Below are 19945 nucleotides of genomic sequence, written 5' to 3' on the forward strand. Positions count from 1 at the left end.
CGTCCCACAAAGATGGTAAATAATCTCTTTGACTCCTCTACTCTTCTCTGTTGACTCCTGAAATGAAAGGTGACACAGAAAGGGTCATCCTAATGAATACCACCACGCACGGAACAAGGATGTTACTATGTAGCATTTGAGGCCATTAGGAAGTTAAGGTTAATTTGTATAAAAAGGAGTAATTCTCATCACAAAGTGACAGTGTATGTCACTCTAGGCTTCCTAGTTCCTTTGAAGCATGGTTTAAAATTGGAATATTCACACAATTATCCAACTTTCTTTGAAGAGGATAAAAAGCATTTCAGGAGGCCTGTTTCCTTGAAAGAGAAATCTATGAGTGTGATTTTGAAGTTTCGAGTTAAGTTTCTCTTAAAGACGTACAATGCACACACTCACAGACCCTTATGAGTATGATCACAGATAAAAGATGTATGGTGGTTCATTCTGCAGGAGTGTTACAAAGCACCGTGCAAACTCTTATATGGTGAGCCAGAAGTATGAGGAAGTGTTTGAGAAAGAAGGGGAGCACGCCTTGAGTAGGGGGAGGTCCTGGTGAATGCAACCCCTTCATTTAGACATTAAAGCTACCCTCCTTGCCCCTAGGGTTTGCACAGCCCACTTGATATAGAAATAAACCCAACAGGTGCCTTCTCATTAAATTGGATGAGAGAAAACACAGCTTTGCCCTGTGGCCAAGAGTGAACTGATGGTTGAGGTGAGGAAATGCAATTGTGGTTGAGGAGACATGCAGGAAGGAGTGGAGTTCATGTGTATGCATGTGCACTTACTCGTTTTCTTTGCGGTGATATCTCCAGTCTCATTAGAGCACACTTGTTGAGCGTGTTCAGTCTCCTGCAAACAAAGCACATGCAAAACTGGTTACATTTAAAATGGGCTTTAAAATAATAGAGCTCTCTGATTTTCTCTAAAACACCAACCTCTCATGATCCAAGAGGATGTTTAATGGAAGAAAGGATGAAACAAGATGAAAAACAGATGAGGGGAAGAGAAAGACAAAGGGGGCATGGGTGCACCAACGCTGGCTAATGAGCTGCTGAATGATAATCCCCACATGAGCGTGAAGAGAATAAGAGGGAGACAGAAAAGCAGAGAGCGAGGAGAATGAAATCTGCTGGAGTGGCGAGGAAAACTTGGGGAGGGGGCAGAAAGCTTATCCCCCCAGCCACCTGGAGAAGAGGAGTGAGGGTGGTGGTGGTGTCCACCCTCCGGAGAGCTCTTAGAGCAGATCATGTAACAATGGAGAGATGAAGGGATGGGACTGAGGGATAGTTGGGGTTGTGGGGAGGGGGTGAAAGGCTGCCAAGAGAGGAGACACTGAGATGATAGCTTCCAGATGTATGGAGGGACACCTGCTGTGGTTTATTACTGAGAGTTGGAATTTGATGATGGAACCGACTCCATTAAAGAGCCATTAACCTCCTAATTAATATGACTGGAGCACCAACTAGAATGCAAACCCAATCTTCTCCAGTGCTACTTTATTTTTCCTGCCATTCAGTTCTTTTTCACACATACAAACCAATGCAAGACAGCTCCAAAACTTCACGCAAACAAAGCTCTGAAAACATTTATTCCTCAGCTGTGGCTAGCAAATGGGACAGTATGTCCTATGTCCGCAACAACATGGAAAGTAACACTGAGCATTGCGTGACTGCAGCACCTAGCAGTGAAAGGTAGAACTGAGATAATGTGCTTGCCAGGGTGATATAACAGACTGTAATGACTGAGGAAAACACTATCAGCCACAGAGAAAGAACAAAATAAAGGGAGAAGATATGGTTATAGAAAACGTGAAAGGTACAGCGCATGGCTCCAGGGTGCTTATCATGTCATTCTTTCATCTCATCTGAAACTTTCCAAAGCATGCGTCCTTTTGAAGTCATGCCCTCATGGTTTCATGTGTGTGTGTGGGGGGGGGGGCAAGAGATAGTACAGAAAAGAGGAGGAGGAGGAATAAGAAGAATGGTGCATGAGAAAGAGGAAATAAGTACAGAAGGTTCAGTATGTCTCATAATCTCACCTGCAGAGAGCCTCAATCGAATCCCGATCGAGGAAGTCATGGTCTCTGGTGACTGAGGAGATGTCAATGGGAAACTGAGCATCTAAAGAGAGAGAGGGTCAGATTAATGTTGGCATCTCTCTGCCATTGATTGGATCAGTGTGTTCAGATAAAACTAAAGATACAACCCGTAGCCTCGAGAAACACCCACCCACTCAAACACCCACCAGGACCTTCTGTCCCACCTTCTCCCCCACCCCATACAGCCTTGATGAAAAGCTAAAAGAGGAAGTAGCATCTTAGCCGACCAAACAAACACAGCTGCAGCTTTCAGACCGGGCAGGCAGGGGGGATGTGGAGCACAGAGGGAGAGAACAGGGGATTGATTGAAGAATGACAATAGGTACTCCAGCGCTGCTCAGAGGTCCCACTTCCTTTTCTACTTCTCGTTCTTTCTCTCTAGTCTACCTCATTAACAGGATCACTTATCGACTAAGTCACAGCATCGGTAAAGCGTGGCTTGCCATATTAAGGTTTTTTTAGCAACATATTCTGGAGTAGGGATGGATGCACAGATACTAAGATGTTTTCTGGAATGTGTCGACCCAACCCAAAACGGGAATCTTGCATTTAAATCCTCTGGGGCAATGATGATAAGAAAATGCTACTCAGGAGAGGCCAGCACCTCTAGCCCACTGTATTGAAACAGGCCTATCAGTCTGCTTATCTTTAGTGGGGCAATAGTCTTAACAGCACAGACAATAGTGATTGTCCCACGGATACAAGGGAAGGAAAAATGTGTCATGCGTTGGCACAAATTCCTACTAGAGTGGAGACGGCTGCAAGAGACCAACCAGTGGGGCTCAGCGAGCTCAGTGATTGATTGTGGTTTGCACTTTTGTGCAATGTATGAAAACAGTCTCATCACCTGTGCTGAAACACAATGAGTTTTCCACTGAAATAGGAACTCAACCACGGATAAGTGGCAAGAAGCAATGACCTGTTGACAATGGTAGCTTAGTTCTGCTGTCATCGTCCTGTAGTTACATAACGGCAGCTGGTATGCCCATGGTATGCCTTAGTATAGTTGGAGGAGCTATATGGACTGTAAAGAATGTGTGATGTATTTTGGTGAGTGTGTATTTAAAATACAAAGGTTGGGGAGAGAATTCTTTATCAACCATTTGCAATTGTAAGAGTATCTTTAGATGGTATAGAAAACCTGCTCTGTGTTTGTTTTAACAGGCTAGCAAAGACCTTTGGTCCCAAAAGAGTAACTATAGAGGTCACATTATAGTTAATATTTGGTGTACCTAGGTTTGTGTGACTTTACTTAAGTAGAGCAAAGAAAAAAATACACCCCTTACTCCTCAGGAATGTTGTGTGTGGTGTATATGCATGCTCAGACGCAAGTGTGCATGTTGATGCCTTGTGTGCTTGACAACGGACGTCGTGGTTTTCTATATGAGCTTAACACCATTAGCTGTTACATACCAAAGGGGTGTGTATACACAATTATGATTTTTTTTTTTAAGGCTGCAGAAGTTGGTGTGGTAAAATAACAGCATTAAAAAAAAAAAAAACTCACATCCCAGGAAAATCATTCTGATTACCCTGATTCTCATTGTAACTGTGGCTTTCTCATACCAACATCCACAAGAACTGAATCTTTTTTGCCCTTCCTGTCCTTAGTATTGCCAGTTGATGAATGAGAGTGGTCCTTACCTTCATAAAGCTGGGCGTACTGTGGGAACCCTGCTGCCCGGAGCCAGGTACAGGCCTCTTTGGCTTCAATCTCTGCAGATGAGAAAAAGTGGAACAAAACAAAGGCTTGTCAGGTGTTGTGGGAGACACTTTAACCCACCTGAACACAAGATGTATTAAATGTGTACCTCACAAACAAAATTACAGAACAAAATCACAACTACACATATGTCTGGAACTGAGCGCTCCAACATGCGAGCAGCTTATCAAATGAAAACCCCTTGACCCTACTAGTTATCTCACACTCGGTCACTCTCCTCTCACATGCTCCTAAAGCTACAGCTCAAAGCATCATTCGTGCAAATTGTGTTAACCCCCTCACACGCCAAGTGTGTGCCACTTAAGCTCCTTATCTAGGTAAGGCGGTGGTTTTCCGTTGTTCACACAGAGATCTCAGACAGAAAATGTCAGTGTTGAGCTTTTCCCATATAATGTGACTGTTCCCATAAGTATGCCATTACGTGACTCGTTCTTTGAAGCATTTTACTGTGATGAAAATAATTTTTGTTACATTGTGATGCCAATATAGAAAATACCACAAACTTCTATTGGTCAGGAATCATGTTTACAACGCTTCTCCAACACTGCCTAACAAAGTCTTCCATAACTCCCTTTAAACACAAGGTGTGACATTTGGGCTTGTTATGCTAAGTACTATGACTGAGGTCCGCCGTGTGTCAGAGGAGCCATGGGGATGTCTCCCAATTATCTGCGAATGGCCTTTAGATGACATATGCCAAATGGTTGTCCACACCACAGCGTCCTCAATTGCTCCATCACCCCCACCGTCGACAGTTTGAAGAGAGAAGACAGAAAGAAACATGTCTACAGACCTTAAGAAGCCGACTTTACAATGTCCCCTTTAGCAGAATGACAGCAAGTACAAATGTTGCACAACCTTGAGAAATACTTGTAAATGAAATCGGTGGAACAAAGGCAGGAAAAGACACTGGTAAACCAGAGATGAAAGCATCAAGCAACATATAGAGTGACTGTGAAATACTTGCTAATCGTGTCACCAGTGCGAAAACTGTGTGATTTCTGAAGTTCAGGCAGGATAGTTAAAGGTTTCCATTTCTAATGCTACAATCCTTGCAATCAGACATAATGCCCCTTACACTTTTAGTATGGGTGCTGTGTTTGGCTGTGTCAGGGAATTCAAAATAACCACTGGCAAAGTGATGCAGAGTAGTTTCATTTATCTTCGAAGGACCAGTCCAGCAGTTCCGCCTCATTTCCAGGCTGAATTGAACCAAGGAATTGCTCTTTTTTTTTTTTTTTTTTTTTAGCTCAAGCTCATGAACACAAACATAAAAGAAGAACAGAACATGACTAAACTGAAGTGAAGACTTTATAGTATTTTGGTCCCTACAGAGAAAATACAGAGATAAATAGGTGACATAAGTGAGACATTATCAACTTAAAAAAGAAAGGTAACTGTCAGACGGAGAGAGAGGTCAGAAGAAGACTAGTGCTGCAAAGGGTCTGGGCTCCACAATATATATGAGCATTTACATACCAACAACAAGCCTAGACGGCAGACAAACCCACTAACAACAAGGTGTGACACGACCAAGACAGGGTCTCCCCCTCTGCCACTGCAGGGGCCAGGAACTGCTCAGGCAACCACTGCGACACCAGCGTGCAACCAAGTGTCAAATAACACATTAACAACTATGTTTTAACACTATTTATTTGACAATTGAGCTCCGTCTTTCCTTGTGGATGTGAAGTGGCATGTCTCAGACTCTGTGTGCTTGAGTTTGTGGGTTGAGCCTTGTATTTTTGAAGTGCAGTGAACCCAGAGGAGCGTAGGAACTAAGGGGTTATTATTCTTGAATGCAAGCACTTTGTGATTCTTGTGTTTTCTTGCGCATCTATGTGTGTGTGTGTGTGTGTGTGTGTGTGTGTGTGTGTGTGAGTGTGCACAAGCAATTCTGTGTGTGTTTGCAAAGACCAACCTCATGTTTAAAGACAAACCACTCAAAAGACAGTAAAGCCATTGAAATGCAAATTAGATATACAAACACATGGTTAGCTTTCCACCCCCAAACCCCCCAAAAGGGGCTAGGGGATCCAATAAGTGCCTTAGGAGGGAAGCTATCCAGTGACACACCCCGTTGGGCTAGAATGTGTGTCAAATCTACTTTACAGTGACATAATGTGGACAGTGTGCAGAGGAAATAAAATAATGACAGCCACATTCACCAAACTGAATAATATTTGTCACTGCACCACATTGTGTCTCCATTCATTCACAGAGTAAAGCTAGAAAATGTTTCTATCTTTTGTTTGGCTGCAGGATGTGGACATCTGGCACAAACAACCTAACAGAGCAGCAACACATCTGCATCTGGAATTTAAAAAAAAAAGTTGGATCAACAAAGCCGTGAAAGTGGTAAACAAGAATATCACAGGCACTGGTCATAAAATGTCATCCTATAACACTCCGCCCAACCCTTTGCATTTTTGTTTGCTCCGATAACTTGAGTTTCGTGAGTGTATTTTATTTTTTGTCTTCCCCACTGTCCACCCTAATTCCTTAGCCCTCGCCAGGGAACTACCTCACTTCCTCTTCCTGCTTCCCTCGCAGGAAGAGAGCCGAGCGGCGCTGTAGTGGCCGCCGACCACCCGGCTGTAAGGCCCTGCCTTCGTTTGTTCCTGGCCAGATAATAGGCTGGGAGGCAGCCAAGACAAACATGGGCTCTGTTGATTGTGTGTACTTACCAAACGTCCTCAAAGCCACACTGGACCCATGGCGTAGAGCAAACATTTAGCACTTGGATATAACTTACTTTATTTTCTACTTGAGTTACCCTTATGTAGAAAAGTGAAGTTGATAATGATGCTGAGATTTGGTCTACAGGTGGCACGTTGGCTTAAGTACAACAGATTAGAAATGTGGAAGGAGTCAGACCAGCACCATGATTTCCAAAGCCAACTACAGCACTGAAAATACAGCACGCCCCGGCAAACTAATTATTCTACAGCTGACCACATATTTCCTTATGTGCAGTGTAATTTCTGGAACATTCCTCTTCATGTTTAGTTTTCACATTCACTTTTTAAGAAGAATTAAAGTAAGCACAGATGAATGTAGTTACTCTAAAATACACACAAGTCCAAAGCCTTGTCAGTCTTTTGTCATTTTGACACCGGTGACGATGAGCTACAGCAGCAGTGTCTTCACTGCAAAAGGTAACCTTCTGCCAGTACATAAACCAAACCTGTTTCCTGTTTGGTCATCTCATTACCATCGCTGCTTGTCTGGTTGTCAAGGAATCTGAGTTCAGACCAGCCCAAAACTTGTGACCTGCTGAGGGAGCCACACAGGATGTCTGAGGCAGGTGGGTATGTGGCTAAAACTGTACTGGCCTCATTAGGACAACAGATGGAATATATGTTATATTTTTTTGATATATTTTATACAGACAGAAATGCAGAGAAAACCTCTAAGTTGGAATAAAAGAGTTTGCCACACATTAGTTGTGGCTGATATGAATGAGCAAAAGCAATGCAGTCAGACACCCTACATCTCAGTGGAGATGAGAGCGATTATCAGCAGATAACATGACTAATAAGAGCCAAGCAGATGCTAATAGAGATTTCATATGGATCACGAGTGGCTTTTCTTTTGGAATTTGGCCAAAGCTGAGCTGGTGAGCGGCCTGTCAGGGTTAAGCTTCACCCTCTGCCTGGCAGTTTTGACTTCTAAAATTATCCATCATGGTCCTTTCTTTGCTTTCCTTTCCCCTGCTCTCACCCTCGTCTCCTCTGATCTTTCTGCTTATTTCAAGTCTGCTCGCCCCTTCTCTTCTCTCCTTTCCTGTGGCAGGAAATTCTCACAATTGCCGGCCAAAGTTTCCCTCCATCGCAGGAGGCAGTGGGGTCTGGCTTGGCCGAGTCTGAATGCTCAGCTCCAGTGGGAGTTTGTCAGCAGCTAGCAAACAAAGGATGCTGCTCCCCACCTCAAAGGCTCTGGTACATACAAACGGCAAACTGGAGGTCAAGAGCCTGAATACAGTTATCACAGGAGCTGGGGCTTTGAAGTAGGCAGATTGAGAAGAATGCTTGACTAACAACTGTTGTGAATTGAGGTGGCTTATCTGGAATTACCCGATCATTGCTGGGTCCCAAAGTGCCGACTGTAAAACAGCCCAAAAGGCAGGCAGAGAGTTCTTATCAACTGCAGGTCTGAGTGGCTCATTCTGAAGGAGCTGCAAAGTGGGTCTAGACAGGTGATGTGATAAACCAGGGCAGACTCTGAGGCTCAGTTGTAATCTACAACAAGCAAAGCCAGGAGCCTGGATGCTGCCAGCGTTTGTCCTTCACCTCAACAGTGACAAGGACGGACTGCTGATGTGTTCATGAACTTGAAGAACATGTTACTGATTGATTCATGATCTAATACTTTATGAAACTATTTCACGAATGATCACAATGTTCTTAACAGATTGTGTCTGTATGAACATTTCGAGAACAACTGGAGATAACAACTTTTTTTTATGTGACCAATGTAAAATCCCTCTCTACTCTACTGGAATGCAAAGAGAGACGATAACAGATGTTTTTCCTGATGGGTATCATGTTTTCTGATTTCATGGCTGAGACAGCTGGCTGTTCGCTGAGAGGGCCTGGCTGTTAGCTAACTGAGATCGTGCCAGGAATATCGCCATCTGGCTGGCCTCAAGCTATGCCCCGTTGACACATACACACACATACACACACACACACACACACACACACACACACACAATAGAATAATGAGGTTACTACCATGGCCCATTCCAGTTATCTACCAGCAGCCACATGCAAACACACAGCTGGCCCAGATGGATCATCGCAGAGCTAACCCCAAAGGCCTCTGTGCACCCTGGTGACATATTTATCCTCACACAGAGGGCCCTAGCCGTGGATCAGGTGACCAGACATATTCAAAACCTCTGATAACTTATCCACCAGCCAGACGATGGCTTACCTGCCGGGGCTCCCTCTTAATGGCTATCCATTCATAAACAGATCCCAGGACAGCCTGGTACCTTCAACACAGGGGAGGTATAAGAGCAAAAATGAACATACGTGTCTCCTCACTGGACATGAAGAAACAGTGTACCATCTGGATGTAAATCTTTCAGATAAGGCCTCTACTCACTTCCTGTTTCACAAAGAGTGCGGGTGAAGCATGTTTGTGTTCATTTACTCCTCTCCCGGCTCCACCACCTGTTACCATAAACCAACACCACCTATCCCAGAGAGAGAACTAACTAGGACGGTGTGGAAGTACAGTGTCAGTGTCATATCCCCACATTAGTAATTACTGTAAATACTGTAGATCCACCTTACATCATGGCTGGATATGAGTATCTTTGAGATCTTTCTTAATGGTTTTATGGCTCCACTGAACCTCATGGTGCTCATATCTGTTCCAGCTGATAAGGAACCATGTGTTGGAACAAATAGTTAAAACAGTTAAGACAAAGGGCCAAAGCCCACAAATCAATTTAAACCTGCCAGTACAGGACACAAAACAGGATTTTATACAGCCACAACAAGTCCCCCCAAATTCCCCTGTTAGCAAAAGGTCGGCAGTCAGGCAAAAGGCACAGACAGTTAAACAAACTGTGAGGGCAGTGAAATGGCAGAAGTGTGGCAGACTGGTACGAAACCTCCTGATCTTAAATCTTAAAAAGACACCATATACCACTAAAGCAGGTTCATGACCCTGTTTCCACACGCGGATCAAAGTTCAATTAATCCCTATTGAAACCTGGTCTGCTAAAAGACTGCTGGAGCTTTGAGCGCAAAAGGACGATAATTTAGACAAAGATTTGTCTTAGGATCAGGACAGCATCCTTCATAGGGTCGTGGGTAACTTGGGAAAAGTCACAGAGTATTCAAACGAGACATTCAGTGAGTTCGGAGCAGGAGTGAGGACATTTGGAGGCGCTGAGATAAGCGCAACGCGTGGAGATTTCTTATCTGACAGCCCGCAGCGTTGCGCCTTAAAGACGCCTTTAAGAGAGTTTTACTTGAAGGTAAAATTCAAGCAAACCTGCAGACTCTTAAATACTGAAAGTTACTTTGAGTGAACACTGTGCACTACAGTACTAATTATGCCCACCAGTAAGCTGTGTTTTCCTGGACAAACAGGAAACCGCTCGAATGTATGGACACAATATGACTTTAAATAGAAAAAGCAGCAACAGTAATTCGTTTTTCTAACGCTGAAGGTAATGATTCTGGGGCGGACTTACGTGTTAATATCATTTTTCAATGTCTCGGTCGCGACCAGCTTCAGCATAAACCCCTGCTCCCGGCTGCGCCCCGGCAGGCTGCGGCTGTCCGGTCAGGTCTACTCCACTGTTAGGACGAAGCCCGCATGATAAATCCAGAGGAGAGAAAATAACTATACAGTCGGCTGCAAATGTCCTCTGAGCGTTGCGCAAGACAGTAAATCCATGGTTATAATTTGATTTGTATTAAACAGAAGTCCAAGATATTCAACTACTTCCACCACCGTGAGTCACTGAATGAAGCGGTCCCTCAGCAGGAATGTGAATGGAGAGTATAGTGATTCAAGCTTTAGGAATGGGCAGCTCTGCCGTGGCTCCACCCCCCCACCCGCTCCGCTGCTCCCCACCTGATAAGGAGCTGGAGGATATACACAGATCCACTCAGGACAAACCCTTCATCTCATAATGTGGAGGGAAGGAGTTTGTGACGATTATGAAAAAAACAAAAACAAAAACAAAAAACCGCTCTGATAATGACACTGAAGCAGCTGTTTTAATTTGCTCCCTGCACTCTGGTGACTACTGTTAATGTGATGTTTGTTTGTTTCTCCATTGTTCCAGTGATTTTACTTGTCATTAAGATGTGTTTTAGTTTTAAGAATATTACCCATATAAAATGGAAAGTGATTCACTGGCTCACCAGGATTCCCCTTTCTTCATTTAAGCTCCTGCCTCGTCTGAACCTCGACCACCTCCCCTAACAGGCAGCAATTGACTCCGAGATTGGAGGCCAGTTTGCATATCATTAGAAAATAGTGGAGACGACTGAGAGGCGCTCTATTGTAACGCAAGATTAGTCTGAAAAGCGCAAGTGGCGCAGTGAAAAGAAAGTGCTGCAGGTATTGTAATGCCTCTGTCCCTGATGCACGTACACCACGCTCAGGTTGTGTCTGCAACAACACATTCCAGATCCTACAGGCAGGGCAGATTTTAGAAAGTCAGAGTACCAAGACACTTTGATAACAATTTTAAGCATCTACAAATGCAATTATTTTAGGGCAGCAATCACTGAAACAAAAAGACAAAATAAAGTTTGAATTCCTTGATACCCTCAGGGCATACAATGCTTGTTCATTTAAAACCAAAGATTTCTAGTTTTAAATTTCTGTTTTTTTAAATGTTAGACTAGAAGCAGTGTTTCTTTTCTCATTCAGATAGAGACATGATGCAGTGCTCATATTCATGTGCCATGTGTTTCTGCTTCAAAACAGCCCCTCTAGCTTTCATATTTTCCCCATCTCTTGATCCTAAGGGACTTTTCATCCACAGTTTTCCAAGAACTCCTTAACGACGTCAGCATTTGGCATCAGCCAGCTCTGTGTTATTGCCATGGCAACTAACAGGCGCTGAGGTGGCGCAAAAAAAGGGGGAAAGCCAGAGGAGTCACCATGTGGCAGAGAAACACATGTAATCCAAAGCTTTGGCTGCCAGGGTGGGGAAAGGATGATGCAGAAAATCAGGGCTGGCTAATGTGCAGTCTGTTGTTGGCTGCCATACCGGTCCCAGCTGACAGAGGAGTCACAAGTGATTCACCCAAAAGAAATCCTGCCAGCAAAGTCATGAGTCTTTACAGCACAGGCATTCATGAGAGGGGTGAAGAATCATTTGAAATTTTTGCCTGTACTAAATACTTTTGCCCATTATAGGAGCAGTGCTAATAAACATGTTTCAGACACTGGTTAAGTGGATTATTATCTATATCTGTAATTGGTGAGGCAAGAATTTTTATGTGGCACTAGAAAACACAAATCTCAAATGGATTTCTGTTATTAAAGGTACGCATTTGACAATTTGTTCATCATCTGACCCAAACATGAGTAACTTCACTATGTAGGGTAACACACTGTTCTGCTGGGGACACATATCAGCTCGTACTCAAAAGGTTTTAAGGTTTTCCTACCAATAGGTACACCAGGCTAAAGCATACTGTAAGCATTGTGTCAACAGATCAGCAGTAACATCAGTGTATGAATATCCAAGTAAACACAAAACATGTGAGCTTATGAGCTCATAAAATTATGGAAAACCTCTTGTGATTTCTATCCTTAAATCTGTAACCTGGAGGGAGGGAGAGAGATAATGAGGGACTGTTAATGTGCTTGTGAGAAAGAGAGCAGGAGTGATATTGGAGGATAGAGAGAGCGAAGAGAGGAAGGAGAGATGAAGAGAGATTACCAAACAAGGCCAAATCCCCGAGCCACAAAACCCGACCACCCAGAGGCTGCACCCAAAACCCCCAACCCAAAGCTACCCTCGACTGAGATGGGTCAATAACCCTGCGCAGAGATTGAGGGGGTTCACGCTATCAAGTTGTTTTGTGGTGATAAACACGCAATAATACCAGCGGTTGTTGATGAATGTGTGTGGTAAAGCGAGAGAGATCAGACAAGCAGACTGCCGCTGCTGCCAGTTGCTCAGGGGCAGATGAGTGTGTCTCTTTAGAGTGTCTACAATTTTCATTCATCAAAGCTCGTCAGACTTAGGCGCTTGTTTGGCTTATGATATAGATACAGATCAAATACACGCCAGCATAATAAGGGCTTTGGACAAAAGAGAGGAAATGAGGAGAAGCATCAGTGTTATAATAGGCCGACACAAGGGATTACAGCTGGTATTAAATGTAGCTTCTCCTTGGAAAAGGAAAAAAAAAACTACTTATATTTAAGGCAGGGAAGTTTTAGTGGATTATATCATGATTCATAGTAAATTTTACTCATGTCTCTAACTGTCTCTGACTGCCCAGGTGTAAAAATAAAACAAACCACAGACATTTTATTTTAGTAAATCCCCATCAACCTGTTGCTGCTGGATTGTTGGGTGAAGCTACTGTTGTAGGTTGTAAACTTTACAGTGTCACCTCTGACCCTGAGACGCAGGGAGGGGCTGGAAGAGGAAGACAGAGAAAGTGAGAGAGAAAAAAATAATAAAAGAAACCCTTTACTAAGACAGATATGGAGAGAAATGAAGAGAAGGCAGTGAAAAAATGGTAAAACCGAAACAGAAAAGAATAAAAATATGATGCAAAGCAAAGATGAAAGATTTTCCCCCATTATGGAGAGGTGTCCTCTGGGCTCGCCTTGGGGTTTACGCTTCCCTCTTCTACCATTCCTAACCCCAAACAGCGGGGCCAGGTGAGGGTCAGTGGACGGACGTGTCAGTCCAACTCACACACAAACACCCAAGGCTGTGTCAACAAAGACTCACAAAAGAGATAACCAAATTATGGGTCTGCAAAGGTCATAGTGGTACTCCTGAAATAAAGATGAATATGTTAGGTGTGTGTGTGCAAATGCTTATAAACACGTGTAATCTGACTGACTTTTTTATGGAGTTTCTGATAAAAAAAAGTCCATAAAGATGCTTTTCACCACCGACAGGAAATTAAAAAAAGGTAGGAGAGGAGCATTTATTTATTACGTCACTACATTGTCAGTTGACTCTATGTGTGTGTGTGTGTGTGTGTGTGTGTGTGTGATTGTCTTTTATTCAGAGGCAAGATAGACATATAGTGACTGCTATTTTGGATCTATACAACTGCCACTGTCCTTGAAACTTGAATCTAAATGCCTCAGATGATAAGCGTGTGTCCTCTGCCTTCCACTGATGCAGTCTGAGATAATGACTTTAACTGCTGTGTGTGTGTGTGTGTGTATGTGTGTGTGTGTGTGTGTGTATGAGATTGGGAGAAAGAGAGAGAGAGAGAGAGAGAGAGAGAGAGACAGAGATAGAGAGAGAGAGGGTGGGGGATAATCTTTTCATAACAGGAATCTCCATAAATAGCTCATCCATAGTCTTGGGGATCAGCCCAATAAGACACTGATTAGAGAAAGAGAAAGAAGGGGAGAGAGAGAGAGAGAGAGAGAACATGTGCCTCCACACACAATGGTGGGGAGGAAATGCAGGGAGACAGAGGCTTGGACCAGCACACACACAAACACGCACACAAACAAAGGAAGTGTGAAGCAGACAGCGGGCCAAATGCCTCGCCGACACCCTCTCCGGACTTTGATGGACTGACCACGATCACAATAGAGGCAGGAGGCTGACACACACACTTAAACAAACATTGAATAAGTATTGCACTACCATATATTTTTCATCCAGATGGTGTTGTTCTTTATGTTGGATCATCCATTATCATTGAAGTTCTAAACACTAAAGCAGGAAAAATGAACCACTGAAGGAGGGTTGCTGAAGATTTGAATTGTGCAGGGATAAGAGGCTTTTAAGTGATAGAGCATTGTGTGGGGTTTTGTCTGCATGTCCACTTACATGCATACACTCGCACACATTATTTCAGGGAGAGTTAAAGCCTGCACAGCATCTCACAAATTAAATGAATGTGACTAAACTGAAAGAAGATGGGAAAAAAAGCACTAACTTTCACATTTGATGAAGCTAAGCTAGGTGCTAGGTTCAAAATAGCCTGGATAATGGCTTCCTGCTCCAAACAAAACTGACTTTATTTTACAGTTTACAGTAGAGAGTACAGATGAATAGGTATATAAGATGTACACCTGTGATGTACACCACAAACCTGTGAATCATTTAGGTTAGGGACAGTGTGTTAACACATCTGATACACGAGTGGATCTATCTATCAGCTCTAATACAAAACTGAGGAATTATTGACGGAATCTGTGCTCGATTCATCTCCATTTTATCAAGAAAAACTCAGACTGGGAGTGATTGTCATTGTTCAAATGTGAAAATACTGCTTACTCAGTGAGCTGAGATATGAAGCATTGTTGGACAGTGCTACATGAAACTTTGCTCTGAATGTTTTGGAGGTTTAAAACAACACAAAGCGTATTGCTAACTTTACAATACATGTGTCAGACACCATTATACACATCCCATGTATTTTTTGCCAATTACTGTTTTACTTTTACAAACTGTAACAACAGAATGACCGTAGTGCGTTAGTGCCCAGAGTTTGCTGATAAGGTAAATTTCTTTTACTCAGCCGACTGTAAATCTTGTGCTTTGAGCACCACTGACATCTTAAAGGAGTTAAATCACTGTTTCCCTGTAAAGCACTACCATATGTGACTTCTGCTCAACCTTGGCTTTTAGACAATGGCAGGGAGAAGTACTGGCCAACACTAATGTGTAAATGCTAAAGTAAACAGTGTTTAAGTTTGAATTTACTCACACATATGTACACCTATACACTCTGTTACAACTGCAATTCAGCGAAATGGTCTCAGCACGTTTATTTTCTTTACAAAAGAAGCTCTGGATCTACAGGAAATCCACTCATCAACAGCCCTCTGTAATGTCCTGATCGAGATAAAGAAGCCCGAAAAAGAACACACACAAACAAATATACACACACAGCTTCAGATTATTGCTCATTTTTTTCTTATTAGACATGCATGGGGAAAGCAGATTAGTGATGGTTTGCTTTAGGCTGTGAGAGGGATGGAAGAGGAAGAGCAGAACCAGGATGCAATTGTCAGAGGTTTTGGAAAAAGAGAGAGAGGTATTAAGGAAAAAAAAGATGAGATTAAAAGTTGCATTAAACAGGTTGAGATGAGATTGCAAAAAAAAATTGGTGAGAGTAAAGAGAAAAGGATACAAACATCAGGGGCTGTTATTTATCCTTCAATGTTATTCATGTTACAGGTAACAGGTAAAATAAGTGGATACCTCTGCTCCAACTTAAAGATGTTGTAAAAACTGCAGCGTTTTTTCTGTGAACGCTGGTTGATTATTATAAACTCTCTGCTAAGACTTAAAAACAACATTTCTGGTAAAGTGCAGTTGTTATTGGCCTAAAGTGAATGAAACAAGTTGGCTGGATTTATTTCTACAGGCTCTAACCTTAGAGAAATAGCATTTCAACACATAAAGAGTCACTGTGTGTGTGAGAGACCACATTTTTCTAAGAATTAAAAGAGGTGGAGGTCTGCTTAGGAAACCAATATGAATACTTGGAAAGTGGTTAATGATGCCAACCATATGGCTGCGCAATGAGCACATAGCAACATTTTGAGCTGTGCTGTAATGCCTGGAAATTTCCAGAATTCCTTGTCCAAACCAAGTGAGGTATAATAATTACTGTTCGGAATTATTTTCAGCTCCACAGTCCCTGATTTTCTACACTGAACACACCCGTTCATCGATTACAACAAAATAATTCAAACACATTGATGCCTTATTCATCCTATATGACAAGTACAACATCCTCTCGGCTTTGCTGGCTGTCATCTGTGCACGGCCGCAGGCTGTTGCATGGATTTGGCTCATTCAAGTGATGACAGGATTAAAATAATTATTCTTAGACTAAAATGTAATGACAGGGATCCACAGGAATGTAAAGCCTGCTGGTATCGTCTGACATCATGATGAACTGTTCCGGACGCCGGTGCAGTTGGCATACAGTCGGAGTAGTTGGCATGGGTGTCAAATGTATGCCAGCTAATTTTCAGCAGCAGTGAATGATGGGGCCCCGGGTGCAAGATTTAAATTGAAATGAGACGTCGAGCCCTGGAGGGTTAAGAGTGCTTTAATGAGAAACAAGGTGGGCATGGATGGATGTTCGATGTACCAGGGAGACATAAGATATACGACGTCAGGGTGAAAATATGGGTGCACTTGTGTGTTTTTGTGGATGTGTGCCTGTTTTTTTGTTTGTGTTAGTGGTATGTTATTATTTTAAAGATATGCCTGTGTGTCCTGCATGTGCACGTCCATACAGAGGTGTCCAATAACACTTTTTACAATAGAAAATGCACGATTCTCTTCCCTGTTCTATTTTCTTTCCTGTTTTTGACTTTTTTTTTTTTTTTTTTTTTTGGGCTTTTATGCCTTTAATGGACAGCACAGTGGAGAGTGACAGGAAACAGGGAGGCAGAGAGAGGGGGAATGACATGCAGCGAAGGGCCGTCCGATGCGGGATTCGAACCGGGGCCGACTGCAGCGAGGACTGTAGCCTTTACACATGGGGCGCCTGCTTAAACCACTACGCTACACGACGCCCCCTGTTTTTGACTTTTGCCGTGGAATCGTAGACATGAAATTCCACAGTAACATATGTCCATTCTCTCTCTGTGCAGAATCAGCCAGTGAGTAACGCAGGAAGTTGATGCTTTAGTCTTCCCTGTCCTGACCCATGACCTCCTTTGAACCCTGACCTCCTGCACGCCACGTGACAAACCATACAGACATCTGGGCTGTCATGACAAACGCAAACCAGGTTCAGACGGGAGATTATCACTGATCCAGAGGGTCCTTTAGCACAAAGTGCACTGAGCAGGTTTGAATTTCAGAGTGATTTCTGCCAGCTCCCGACTTCTTACAGCTCCTGAATCTTGTGTCATTTTTCAGAAGATAAGATGAGAGAGAGCTCCGATGCAGATAAAAGAGAGATGGGATAAAGGTCAAACACTCCGTGACAAAATGCTATAACCCAGGACCAGAAACATGACAAGTGCCTGAAATCAATTTCTCATCTCTTTATCTAGGTAGAAAATATTACTTTATGAAACTGATATAATGATTGAAACATTACTGAAGTTTTGAAAATAAGCCAAGAATCTACTTGTGATTAAAACACATGTTCTGTCATATTTTATTGTAACTTTGTGGACATGGAAAGGATTGTCGAACCAAACAGGATACATTTGGTAACTTTTGCCTATTGTATGTTGACACATGATTTTATTTTTATAAAGATACTGAGGACAAGAGATGTCTTACTATGTTTTATGTTTCACACAATAAGAGAAATACTTCTGGCACTGAAATTTGCATATTGACAAAAATACCCAGTGCTGGGCTACTTCCAATGATTGCTGGTCTTTTCTTCTTCACTTGAGATTAAAGGGCTTTTTTACACCTCTCATTTTGCTTTGTGTGATGGTAATTTTCTGCCCTTCAGCTCCAGCCTGACAAATCACTCCATGTAGGCGGACATCAGCCAGTGAATATTAACTAATTTCTCATGTGACAACCTTGACCTACTAAACTAGAGATGGACATGAGAGTCATATAACAAATGCCTTGGGCATGCAGGAATTAAGAAGATTTGGGCAGAAATAGTTTCTGTGAACTCCTGCGCAAACCTGCGTATGTGCAGACGTTTATTTGGATGTTTGACATATTTTAAGGTAGCCCTCTGTAAGCACTGACCAACAAAGAAGGTTTTTGATATTATTATGAAGGGCCTTAGTTCAGCTGGAAAATCTAAATATTTGTCTTTATGCATAGCTGACCCAATTTCAGTGTACAGGAATCTAAGGAATCTGAAGTATTAAGCTAAACACAAATACACAGAAGCAAGTTAGTGTATGTGTTTAGCTGCACTGGGAGAAGGCAGCATCCCTGTAGGTATGCAGTGGACAGAAAGCCATTGTGAATGGACTGGTACCCTGGTTTTCTTCGAGAAAATGTGCCAAGTAGGACGCAGGCTCAAGCACTTTAATGGTCTAATAAAAATGATTAACTAAGAGTATGAAGTATTTAAACAGCTTTGGGGGTAAATTCTGTTTTTGATACAGGATCGTCTGTTTTCTTTTCAGTGTTTCTTTCACAAGCATCAATTATAATAGCAGATATCCTTAAATGCCTGATGCCTAAGTCTCTGGTACATTTTCTCTGGTCACTTAAACACTTTATGTGATTAGCCCTGATGGCCTGAGCCCTCATCCACCCACTCTTCCTCATAGTTGGTTTATTTACTCTAGGAGCTAATGGACAGCACTGATGTGTTTGGGGAGGGTGGGGGCTTCGTTAATGAACAGGAGCTGAAGTCCGACCTGCGTCCCCCCCTCGTCCCACTGCTCCTCATCAGCCCCTTGGGGATGATAGCTCAACTCCTGAGCATGGAGGGGGACTAATACCATCCAGCTGGAGGTTGGCAGCAGTAACAGAACCTCCATATGCCCAACAGATTGAGCTATGGCTCTCATCGCTGACCCCTCTCTATTTACCCGGTCCCCTCATCTTTCCGAAAATGAAGGAGTGGACAGGAAACTTGAGGAGAGACAGGGGCAGGGAGGCGAGAAAACGCTCTGAATGACACTGCCATTAACGGTTTAATGGTCCAAATCCACATAGCAGCTGCATGAGAATTAAATATTATGTTAGCAGTAGGTGTGATGAAAAGCAATGGGCCAGAGCACGATGATTTTGAAGTGCACTGCAGCTGTAATACTTTGAGAGGGAGCTGGCTAAACACTTGATCCCTACTTTGAAAAGGGAATTGATTTCAGCAGTCAGAGAGTTATGTACACGGACAACAACACATGACAATATTTAGTGCCAGATAAAAACAAGATCAAGAGTCTCCAGCTATGCTAATAGTTCTGTAAGGATGCAATTAGACACAGTGGTGCGTTGAGCTGAATACTAATATCAGCAAGCTAACAGTATGCTCACAACAACAACGCTTCCATGTTAACCATCTTACTTAAGTACATTAGCATGCTAAAAACTGCTAATTGGCACTAAACACAAAGTACCTAGGGCTATAAATGACATTACACTCAAAACAAATGTCAACTTTATTTGTTACTAATCTATCCAGTAGATGTTGAGATATTTTGCAGGATAAGTTGCTGGGAGCGCTAGATGGTGAGTTATCATCAAAATCCATAAGACTCATCCTGTGGGCACCGTATTTATCTGTACCAAATGTCATGGGAATCCATAAAAAAAAAAAAAAAAAACATAATAAAAATTTGCAAAACTCGTGGTAGCGCTAAAAGAAAAGTTCAGGGGATCAGGAATTACAATCAATCTAATACTTATTGAGATATTTCAGTCCGGACCAAAGTGGCCAACCAACATACTTACTGATCAACATTGCCATCTAAGAGCCAAGCCACTAGCATGCAACTAGCATGCAACTAGCACTGCTGAA

General features: G+C 42.7%; 1 protein-coding gene across 5 annotated transcripts in view; it reads right to left on the reverse strand.

The window, feature by feature from the left end:
• The window catches only part of dlc1 (DLC1 Rho GTPase activating protein), an 80668-nt gene that overhangs the window by 14117 nt on the left and 46606 nt on the right, over positions 1 to 19945 (reverse strand). For 4 of the 5 annotated variants that reach the window (XM_056371391.1, XM_056371388.1, XM_056371390.1 and 1 more), the window contains 3 exons: positions 3746 to 3817; positions 2042 to 2123; positions 789 to 852 (listed from right to left, as the gene is read on the reverse strand). In XM_056371391.1, the coding sequence (XP_056227366.1) occupies positions 789 to 852; positions 2042 to 2123; positions 3746 to 3817 (218 nt within the window). Of the gene's footprint in view, positions 1 to 788; positions 853 to 2041; positions 2124 to 3745; positions 3818 to 10038; positions 10332 to 19945 lie in introns of those variants that run through there. The other variant, XM_056371393.1, reaches the window with a different exon arrangement.

This window comes from Seriola aureovittata, chromosome 3 (assembly GCF_021018895.1).
Source record: "Seriola aureovittata isolate HTS-2021-v1 ecotype China chromosome 3, ASM2101889v1, whole genome shotgun sequence".
Taxonomy (NCBI): Eukaryota; Metazoa; Chordata; class Actinopteri; order Carangiformes; family Carangidae; genus Seriola; species Seriola aureovittata.